This window comes from Notechis scutatus, chromosome Z (genome assembly GCF_049901735.1).
Source record: "Notechis scutatus isolate UNSWTSFEM ecotype Mainland chromosome Z, rNotScu1.2, whole genome shotgun sequence".
In the NCBI taxonomy this organism is placed as follows: Eukaryota; Metazoa; Chordata; class Lepidosauria; order Squamata; family Elapidae; genus Notechis; species Notechis scutatus.
The window spans coordinates 38,047,742-38,059,978 of NC_142025.1; the positions used below are offsets into that span (position 1 = coordinate 38,047,742).

Sequence of the window (12,237 nt, forward strand, 5' to 3'; positions counted from 1 at the left end):
TCAGAGATTTTTTTCAGAATTAACTGCTAGGATATTGATTAGATCAACACTTTACATATGTTTTTCATAGACTGCATATTTCTAAATGCAAAATTTCTGTGCACATGAAAGGACATATTGCTTATTGCTAATTTTTGTTTAAAAATCTAAATTTCATCATAATAGTGCATGGCTCACAAATATTTTTTATTTTATTGCAGAAATTAATTTTTTATGGGCTGGACATCAAGTTCATCATAGTTCCGAACATTACAACTTACTCACCGCATTAAGGCAATCTATTTTGCAAAAATTTGCATCATGGGTAAGTATGTCCAATATGTAGTGTATGTCAAAGACAAAAAAATTAGTGACTCTGTTTATTGCTCAATTTAGCCTCTTTCCTTCCTTAAGACAGTTAATTTGTCAGATGATCAAATACACTATGACCTCCCTGCTGAATATGAGGGCAATCTTACTGTGACACCATTCCTTCTCACATTATTTCTGTAATTTGAACCAGAGCTACAAGAGCGTGAAAAAGTTTACTCTATTTTCACAGAAGTACTAGTCAGCTTTGCTGACCCATGATAACAAAGCCTTTGGAATGGAATAGTTACAATTTAAGAAGTCAAGTCATAGTTTATTAGTAAACAGTGGAAAATATGAAAATAGGTTCATTGAAAATAAGTTTAAAATAGAGTTCCAAACTATCTCACATTATATTATGCCTACTTCTTTGAAAGTAGTTGTCTACTGTTTTTATTGTGAGTTATTTCACATAATGCTCTAAGTATTTCAGACCATGCATTTAAATTGAAATTATAATTTGTCATTGCTTTTTAATATATTTCACTAAATTCATCCTAAAATCTCTGTAATTTAAAAAGGTTCCCCTCACACATATGTGCTAGTCATTCATGAGTGGTGCTCATCTCTGTTTCAAAGGCGAAGAGCCTGCGCTGTCTGCAGATGTGTCGGTGGTCATGTGGCCAGAATGACTAAATGCCAAAGGTGCACAGAATGCTGTTACCTTCCCACCAAAGGTGGTCCCTATTTTCCTACTTGCATTTTTACATGCTTTTGAACTGCTAGGTTGGCAGAAACTGGGACAAGTAACGGGAGCTCACCCCTTTACGCAGCACTAAGGATTTGCATTGCTGAACTGCCACTCTTATAGACTTATAACAATTTAAATAAGTATAACAATAATGTGATAATATAATCGCTAATCTAATAAACTATCTACACTGTTTAGCATCATGGACAATTGGAACAAATTCGTAAATGGATTAAGAAGCAAGTCGATTATGTGGTGAATTTTTTCTCTTAATTAAAATGAGATGTTCTTGAAGATATGAGAGCTTATTAACTATGGAATCAGGAATCAGGACATATTTATATAACAAGTTGCAGAATGAAACCAAACATTATAATTTGTGTGGTATTATGAAAATATGTGGTCTCCAATGAAGCAATTGGTTTCTATTTTCAGATGGACTCAACAAAGAATCAAAAGTATTTTTGCTGCTTGTTTTGTTTCACTGTGCTAAAAATGAATTTTTTTGTGATGCCAAAATAGAAAATAATCAAACTTCTCACAATCTTCCCTTGTTGCTTTGGAAAAGGCTATATGCTGTCAGTTCATAATTTTATATTTCCCAGATAATAACTGTTCCAAATTTTTCTCTTAAAATGCTTTATATAAATAAACAAATGTTATATAAGCCTTTGTTGGATAAAAGTGCTAATGTTTTGGCCTGGAAGTTTTCAGATTCTTTCTTAATGATAATTAGGAGGAGGCACATGAGTTGTATGGAAAGTATTACTCCTTTAGGAATTCATCATTCTGACTAGTAAGGTGTTCCATATGAAAAGAACAACAAGGAAAATAGTTGAGTTAAGAAATTTAAAATAATAAAACATGGCAACCCATTTTGTCATTTTCTCCTCTTTATTGCTACTAGATTTCAAAGAAACATATTTCACAGGGTTAGATTATCATAGGATGCCAAGAGTTTTCTGTTATTTGGCTCTTTCTGTTCATATTGTTTGAGGCATATCATGATCTAATTTTATAACCACAATACAGAGAGTTGCACAATGGAACCTTCCCCACCTTGGTTTTGGCTTAGAAAAATAAAATTTTAGTCCACTGGATTTAGAGGATAATAGATTGCTGAAGTTTTGTGGCTTAACTTCTAAAATTCCTTACTTGACAAATTTGAATTTTAAAAGAATATTTTGGTCATTATTCTTTTTGTTTTTAGATATTTTACCTCCCGATGGCTCTTTGTATTCCACCTTCAGTATTTGCTGTTCATGTCCAGTTTAATCTCCTTTACCAATTCTGGATACATACAGAGGTAATTTAGATATTGAACAATGCCTAAACAGCTAGATTGGATCAATGTCTTGAAAACCTATTTAAAACTGATTTTTGTATTATAAAATTATTTTTATAACTTATTCGAAAAGAAGCCCAAGCTTATTGTTAGTTTTTATTCTCCATCATATACTTATATTATAACAAGTCTACAGGCATTTGGTTCAAATTGTCATAAAAAATTGTTTGTTTAATTTATTCTGCCCATCTCACTAACAAAAATATTTTAAACCATAACAAGTATAAACTAATACTATATGTTTTCACTTTATAATATATTTAAAACTGCAACACTAAAAAATAATATCTTAATATTTTAAGAAATATAGAACCATATTTGTAATACATTTATAAATAATGAATCAATTATTCCATTGGCTTCCTTGGTTCTTCATGAATGTTGCAGTTTTGTGTGCATTGGTGTATTAAATACTGTCAATTTTTCTTTTAAAAAAATAAGTTTTATTTCAAGTATTTTTAAAATGCCAAAATATGGATGTAAATTATCTTGAATTTATGGCAGTGTGTTTTTATATTTTTCTACACTTGTTGGACATGAATGATTACATGTGCTATTTTAAAAGTATTGTTTATTTTTTATATACAACATATATTATAGACAGTAGACCTTTCCTTATCAGCTCTTAACAGAGACAGATCAAAACCTGCCTAACATCTGTTAAATACACCACTGTCACCACGACCATCAAAACATGTTGCTAAAATAATGACATTTAAAACCTTCTTTCCTAAATTGTAGTGAAGAAAAGAAGTATGTCAACTTGTGAAGCATTCCTGACCTGCTCTCGAGTTGCCATAGGCAGGGGGATGGGGAATCGAGCCGCACAACTGCATCGAGGCATTTGCACTTTAGTCAAAACAAAGCACATTCCACCAGCAACATCAAGGTTATCTCCAGGAGATCCACAGTGGCCAGAGGGAGCCATTAAATTGCTTCCTTGGGGAATATAATTGATAACACACCTGGGGGGAACGGAGAAACAGGGTGAGACCCAAGACATGAATTAAGTGAGATCAGAGTTGGCTTCACTTGGTCCATGCCGACATAAAGCTCCTAATAAATAACTGGATTTCCTTCGAAGCTTGGCCTGAGGGTCATGATTTAATTGGACAAAGAATATGTTTCAGCTCTTCTGATAATTATTTTCCATAATAGGAGAACTGCCATATAGAATGCTAAGTTCATCAATGATCTCAAATATGTCTACAGTGGGACCCACCCAAAAAACATAAAAACCTGATTACCTTAGCATTCAGGAAAGATTATATGGGAATTAATGGTATAATCGTTTTAATTTAATAAATTTTATTTTACTTTAATTCTTACATGCATATTTTGAATAGGGCTAAGAAGACAACTGGGGATCAGAAAAATGGTGTCAACATAGGGATCGTGTAAGAGTCAAAAGACACCCTTTGTGCTACTGTATATTGAATCAGAAGCAATTTTCAGATTATCTTTAAGAGCCATTCCTTTTATTACATTATCCCTTTTACACCCATGACTTCAGAAATCCAACTTCCATTGTCTTCTTAAGAAAATACATAACACAGTTTAAGAATCAAATTATATTGTCAGCATATAGACAAGTAATTTTACATATAGTTATCATCCTATTTATTGAAATCTGACACTAATTTTTCCTTTAGATGAACAGATAATGCTCAAAATTTATTGCCATACACAAATATGTAGCTTTTGATCATCATCCTAAATAGGTCAATGGACAGATATATTGTTTTAAACTCATCTTTTTAATTGGATTCTCTTTAACCACTTTTAGGACTTGTGCGGAAAACAGATAATATTTTAGAACAGATTTATCCAGACATATTGAAAATTTAACAAAACTTTAACGATCGCTGTATATACATAAATGTTATTTTGCACCTACCGTGTTTCTCATATAATAAGGCTGGGTCTTATTTTTTTTTGAGCCCCGAAAAAATGGTTAGGCCGTCTTTTCGGGGTGACTTAATTCCCCCCCTTGCATCTTCGGGCGGGCGGCAACGGCTTGGATGTTGACCTCGGCGTTGGTGGGGCACTTCGTATCGCGGTCAATGCAGGCAGCACCATATCCGGGTGTGCAACAAAAGTACTTCCTAACGGCAAGCCCCCCCACCATTCCCCCCCATTTCGTATGTTTTAATATAGGCCTTAATTTGCGGGGAGGGGCTTAATTTCATTTCATGCCTATAAAACATGCTGGGACTTCCTATTGGGGGAGGCTGTATTGTTGGAGGAACAGGGTAGTTGTACAATATTTTGCTTTAGTAATGTTTGCTATAGGAGTACTGCCATTCTTCTATAATACCATAGACATCTGGCTCTAGTTTATGACCCTCCCAAACTATATTGTGTTTCAACCACACATATAATCCAGTACAAAAATTATTTATTTATTTATTGAATTAATATTGCTGCCTATTCTACCATGGCATCTCAAATTTTTATTTTTAAAATTTGTGAGCTTTGCTTTGAATAGTCATACATTAGCTGCACTGTAATTTGTATATTTCCCTTATGTAATAATCTAACATTTGAAATTGGTTTGTATTAAATGCAGATATTAACCAATGCAGGAATCATATTAAGACATAAGTCAGTTTTGAATAGCCTTATGTCCTGAGAATTCACATATTATGTTATTTTTCTGTGCATTCATATGAACAAGTTCTATGTATGCAGTTCTGAGTATACGAAAGCTTTCCCTAGTCCCGAGCCAGTCTTTTGAGATCTCTACATGTATCTCTGTAAACCTAACTGTTCCTCTTTTCATAGAGATCATAAGATGCAGGGCTCCTGGCAGGTGTGACCTAATTAGATTGCTTGATTCAGATATACTAGAAGGACCATCTGAGTTGAGTTCCAACAGGAAGCAGAATCTCTTATCAAACATTATAGGTGAAATAGTTGCACTATATGCCAAATTCACTCATAGGTTTAGAAATGTGGGTTTAGAAACAAAACAACCACAACCACCAGATGCCAGCACTTTTCCCTTAAGATAATTTATTACAAATATGACCTTGTGTTTCTTTTCTAAACAATTTTGAATCCTAAATCTTCCCTTCTTCATACCCAGAATATAGTTATATTAGAATTCAAACCCCCATGAATCCCTTTATGATCCCAACAGGCTGGTTCTTTTAGCTTGTTTTTACTTGCAAACCAAAAATATTATTGTTTCACTCCTCAGTGTGGAAATTTGGCTACCTCCATATTACATGCTTACTGAAGTAGAAAACTGCCTAATCAGATAGGAAAACATTTGGCGATGAATAAATCAGGATTTGCCGAACATTTCAAAGTGTGCAAGCAGGCAGACAAGCGCATATCCTAGGGTTTTTGCTGTTCCCAGGTCCCCTGTAGAGAATTCACATGGCAAGTATGGCCACCAAGTCCATCTGTAAAAATACATGGCTGGGTTATTTTGAATTAACACAACAACTTTAGTAGAAAAGCAAACCATGCTTTTATTTTTATGTTTCCTCACCAGATGGTCTCAAATATGGATTCATATTATAAGGGTGTGAGTGTGTGTAAGTCAAGCTGAATTTGGTAAAGGAAAGTATAATACTATGTGAAGAAAAATACATTATCTAACAGTTTGATCAGTATAAATAAGGTGGCTTGCCTCCTAAGCTTGATTGGCTGTTTGTTATAGGAAATTCTGTGTATTTATATATTTATGTTTTATTTTTAAATGCATGAAAATAATTACAGCTATGTATATAATAAAAGGTTGTTTTAAAAAATCAGTATATTTCTCAAAAGTTGGCGCTAAACATCTATAGGTACTATTGAGGGCAGCGTGGATGTTTTTTCTATGCCAGGGGTGTCAAACTTGCAGCTGCAGGCTGGATGTGTCACTTGCTGGTTCCATTTCCACCCGGTTTAGTGAGCAAAAAGTCCTGATATATCATATGACACCATCATGATGACGCGAGTTTGACAACCCTGCTCTATGCAAATGTTCCTAAACTTTCCTGGTTCGCAAACTGTATGCGATAATGTCCTGAGCACAGAAGCAGACTTACTAACAGTTCTATTTATTAAATAGTAAAATATACTATGGAATCCCTGTGAGTTTACTATGGCACTACAGGGCCTGTGGTGTGCAGTTTTTGTTGTTCAGTTGACAAGCCATGTCAAGCTTTTGTGACCTTCATGGACACTATCCTTCCCCATCCCTGTCCTCTATTTTCTCCTGGAGTCATTGACATCCACTGCACCAATGATACTCTCTAACCATGTCATTGTCTGCCATCCTCTCCTCCTTTTGCCTTCAAATTTTCCCAATATCATGGCCTTTTTCAATGAGAACCACTGTTATATGTAGATTAATATTACAGTGTTAATACAATCCAGTTATATTGCAATGGTGATACTATGGAATATACAGTATGAAATTGTTTTGCAGCTCATGGTTTCTCATATTACATTGAGTTCACCAGGAAGAAAATATGCAAAACATTAGAAGGGTCATGTGTTATTGCTAGACCAACATTGATTAAAACTGCTGCATTTTACAAAACGGATTAAATCAGTGGTCGCCAACCAGTGGGCCGGGGACCACTGATGGTCCACAAGAAAATTTTGGTGATCTGTAGAGAAATGTCACTCCCAAAGCACCCCCCCAAAGCAATTAATCTAGGCTGTGCAGGATTACAAGGCTGCGCTGCCCACATGGCCCATGGGAAAACAAGGCTTGCTTCGCTTGTATTGCAAACAACACGAGGTAGTGAGGGGAGGGGGGAAAGGGCAGAGGGGGGTAACTTGCCTCATGCGCCTGACCAGGCTGCTTCTTTCCACTTCTTTCTTCTTATGCTTTTGGCTGCATGCAAGGAAAGCAGCAAAAATATTTTTTTCTCTCCCCCAAACTCCACCAGAAATGAGTCTTTGGGACCCTGCAAGGCATCCTGCTCCAAGAGGTTGCGCCATTCTGGTGGACTATGGGGGAGAGAAAAAAAACTTCTGCTGCTTCTGCTGTTTTCCTTGCATGAAGCCAAAAGTCTCTCTCTCTCTCCCCCTCTGAGAATGGAGCTGGAAACAGTATCATGCGATCCCAAATAAAGAATGATCGATTTTGGGGATTTTCCCAGGGTCTCTGGTCTGCGGGATTTAAAATTATAAGTTTGGTGGTCCCGGAGGTTCAAAAGGTTGGTGAACCCTGAATTAAATAAAGATTTGTGTGCAGTAATGATATAAGGCTTTGATTCACAGGTGGAAAATGGATCTCATCACATGGTTTTTTTTATTATTATTTAACAAAAATTACATTCAATGCCTTGCAGTACTAACAGGAAAAAAAGTTCCTAAGGATTCAGCCAAGCTTAAAGTCACAAATTGACATATATAATTGTTGCAAGAAATTCTGCAAAATAAGTCCAAGTCCTAAAGTTTGCAAAGGAATCAATTTATTTCTCACTATGGTAGATCATTTTATTATTTATATAAAGTAAACACATGTGTATATATGGATATAAATTATATATACGCATATATGAATAACATATACAATGTATAACAGCACAGATTAAGACAGATAAATGAACGAGGCAACAAGGATATGAAATTTTTAACAGACCAGATGCTTGCTTTTCTTGAGACAAATGTTGAGTTATACTTGACAAATATGCCAAGAAAAATTTAGAGCTATATTCTGAAAACAATGTAGTGAAAACAATCACTAAATTTAAATGTTATTTAAATGAAATACAGTTATTAAGATATTGCTTGTCTTAATATTTTTTGCTTGTGATAATCTCAAACCAAAAATATGTAACAGTATTTGGAAGTTTCTGAAGCCACATCCCAAAGTTTTCAGGACTGCAGAACTTTAGATTTTATCTGCAAGATATAAAAACTGAATGGTGATTTGCTTAAATACAGCAGCAGTTGCAGTAGTATTTGTTATTTATACTAGTCAATAAGAAATTCATAAATATTTTAAAATTCCAGGGTCAAATGATTGTGCTGAATTTCTTTACTGCACTTCTGACATAACCCATGGAAACTAAACAAGTAATCATACAAATCTTAGCTTAATTATTGTTGGAGGAGACACAGAAACAAATTATTTAATATTAATGGTTATGTATCAAGGCTATGAGGTACTAGCATCATCCAAAAAGATGGTCAACACTATCTACCTTGGCAATTTCAGTTACCTGTGAGTAATGTGAGTAAACTCACATTACGTATCTGATATTAACACAGTTAAGACAGTCCAGAAATATTTCACAAGAAGAGTTCTCCACTCCTCTACTCGTTGCAGAATACCTTATGCCACCAGACTCGAAATTCTAGGCCTAGAAAACCTAGAACTATGCTGCCTTCAGTCTGATCTAAGTATAGTATATAAAATCATATATTATAATGTCCTACCTTTCAATGAATACTTCAGCTTCAACCACAACAATACAAGAGCAAACAATAGATACAAACTCAAGGTTAATCGCACCAAACATGATTGCAGGAAATACGACTTCAGGAACAGAGTGGTCAATGTCTGGAATACTCTACCTGACTCTGTGGTTTCTTCCCCAAACCCCCAAAACTTTAACTTTAGACTATCTACTATTGACCTCACCCCTTTCCTAAGAGATCTGTAGGGGGCGTGCATAAGCGCACCAATGTGCCTACCATCCCTGTCCTATTTCTTTTATTTTTATTTTTTCTTATATGTATCTATGTATTCATAACTATGTTTTTACTTATACCTATTGTAAGCAATTGACAAACCAAATAAATAAAATAAATAAATAAATAAATAAATGTGTGATTCCAGAATTACCTTTATTCCTTTCATTCAGGGCTAACTGAATAATATTGCAACTTGTGTGAAGAGAAGCTGCTTTAAGCAATATAGTCATTCTTCCCATTTCATGACATGTTTGTGAATCTTTTTATAGCACTTTTTATTAAACAATATTTTTGGTCCACTTGGGTGATGAGAATAGCTTAAGCGTAAGATAGTCAACATACATAGCTTGTCTTCCTACCCTTATTGCAACTCTTTCTCGTGGGTGAATAATATCAGTGTTTTGTTCTGTGATTTGAACTGTAGCCCACTGCTGTGCTAGAGATGTGGGCCAGAGGTTAAAATCAAACCCTTCAAAGGATCCATATCATAAGCAAGGCTGTTCGCAGGGATTTTAAAAAATAAAAAGTGTCTACTTTGATCAAAAGTACAGCCCTAAGCCACTTCTAAGCAAAGCCAAAAAGTATGAATTGGTCTATAATACTTCTGTTGAAAGTTTAAATATAGTATATTTTTACTAAAGCATTTCAGTGTTTATCTTAAAAACAAACTGAAACTTAGTAAAGCAAAGTTAGTGCGGTATTTTAGATAAACTGCTGATTTTTCATTTTATGAACCTCAATTCATGGAGAATCTTTCTCTACTTTTAAAATAAGTAGAATCCAGTTAAGTTTTTATTTAAAAAGCAAGTACCTATTATTTGAATGAGGCCTTCTCCCAAGAAAGTATGTACAGGATTAATCCTTCTTAAAACAATAATGCTTGAAGAAAATATAATTAATTTGAAATGTGAAGATTTTTGTTCCAATCTAAGATAATTTGGGGAGCTTGAAGTTATTTTGGGACAATATTCAAAAGCAAACATTTCTGTTGTCCTTGAGTTTTGAATATTAGAAATAGAAATAATCATCCAAATATCTGCTCTGTAGAAATAAAACTCAGATAAATATGTGATCATAATTGAAATACTTTTAGGTAATAGCTTTCTTACTTAGTCAGAAAAGTATAATTTGAAATTATATCCACTTTATATTTGGAAAAAGAGCAAGAAATACAGTATAAACATATGTCATTTCACTGCATTGAAATAATAGTTTGAGATCAATAAATATTGCCATGAATAACTGAATGTACAAGTTTATAATTTTTCTTGCAAGTGTTCTCAATTTATTAACCCTTTTTTTTTACTGTATGTGAGTTCGTAAATTCTACATTTACAGAAGTGTTGAAAAACATAATGACTAAAAACCAAAAGTAAGGAGATGCAAGTTCAGGTATCTGCTCAAACATGCAATGATCTAAACAGATATATAAATTATACATGGTATAACTTGAAGTTTACATGATAATGTTTTAAAAATAGAATTCAACAAATATTCTCTGGGATTCCTTCAGAAAAGATTATGATAAAATTATAATGAAGAACAACTTAATTGCACATAATCAAAATAATAGCATATCTTACAAAAAGTAAGAGGTCATTCTGAATTGTTATTGTTGGTGAATTATTTACACACTGTAGAAATGTTGATCTCATGAAAACTGACTGAATTTTCTGAATTAACTAAAAATTTGTTAAACAGTTTTCTTACCCTTTGTTTTTTTTCCTGTTGCAGCATCTGCTATTATTTTATTGAGCTCCAATACATTGTAATTATACTGCATGTTTTATTGTTTTTTTTCAAAGGTCATTGAAAATCTTGGTCCGTTGGAGTTTATTCTTAATACTCCTAGTCATCACAGAGTTCATCATGGTAGGCAATACTGGATATTATGAAGCTATGATAGTGTATTTATTGTTAGATATTATTCAATGTGAGAAATTAGATAGAATTCTCTTTTGCAATACCTTTTGGCTGATGAATTTTAAAGTAGTGTTGTAAAATCTTACAAATGTCATGGGATCTTATTTCTAAATTAGACACTGGTTACCTATGGATATATTACATGGTTATATTTCTGTCTGTCTGTCCATATATATCTAATAGATATTTTACTTTTACACACACACACACACACACACACACACACACACACAGGGAAGGATGGATGGATGGACAGACAGACAGACAGACAGACACAGAGAGAGATAGAGAGAGAAGATACTATGAAATAATTATAAGTGATGGCCTTGATGTAAATTAGGTTAATAATGCTTAATTAAAAGTATTCAGCCTTTAAGTAATAATAATGACTATCTTTTCTCATTTGTGTTAATGTGGTTTCAGCTTAATATATTGTTCAAATCCAATGGAAAAAATGCTTCATTTTTTTCCCTCTATAGGCAGAAATCTATACTGTATTGATAAAAACTATGGTGGTACATTAATTATTTGGGACAGAATTTTTGGTAAGTCACTTTTGTCATTACCTTATGTTAAGATTGCTATAAAATGCTCTTTCTTGGACTGTCTTTGAAGATTACTTAAAAATTCCTGAATGCTGATCTTGCTTGATAACACAACAAGGGTTAGTTCAGTAGAATCAGAAATTACAGAATTTCTTTTTTTCAGGTTTCTGGGTATAATTAAAAATAATGTAATAGTTTACAAGGTGTTAGGATTCACCTGGAAATAGGACTGTAACCACTTAGATAACTTAATAACAAAATTCAAGAGTAAATAATAAGTCATATATATTGAAAAAAGAAAAAGTGAAACAAAAGAAATTTCTGGTAGCCCTCAAGAAGTAGGCCAAGTGATAAAGACATGGTTCAAGACTTCTAACACTTTTTATCCCATCCAAGCTAACAGAATATTTATTAATGGTCAGATTGTTTCTGTCTTATTTTTTTATTATCAGTGTGAGAACCAACATAAAGCCCTTTGCAGAATGATCTTCCCTGACCAAAGCTTCCTAACTTATACAATGTGGCAGAGTATGATTTTTATTACCCTTCTCCTCATCCTCACCCCATAGGTCTAGGAGGCAGATTTATGGAAACAAGCTAGAACAGTAAGAAGACTGTTGTTTTTCTGTGAGTGTACTGAGTTTATTAGGCAATTTTTAAGCTGACCATGTAGCAAGTAGATGATTAATTTATTGTATATGTCAACATGTTTTGGTTCAGTGTTATGGCTTTCA

General features: G+C 33.7%; 1 protein-coding gene across 1 annotated transcript in view; it reads left to right on the forward strand.

Moving 5' to 3' along the window:
- The window catches only part of AGMO (alkylglycerol monooxygenase), a 139,198-nt gene that overhangs the window by 60,449 nt on the left and 66,512 nt on the right, over positions 1-12,237 (forward strand). Inside the window, exons 4-7 of the mRNA XM_087947305.1 lie at positions 201-304; positions 2,250-2,345; positions 10,841-10,907; positions 11,438-11,563. Coding sequence (XP_087803431.1) covers positions 201-304; positions 2,250-2,345; positions 10,841-10,907; positions 11,438-11,563 — 393 coding nt within the window. The remainder of the gene's footprint in view (positions 1-200; positions 305-2,249; positions 2,346-10,840; positions 10,908-11,437; positions 11,564-12,237) is intronic.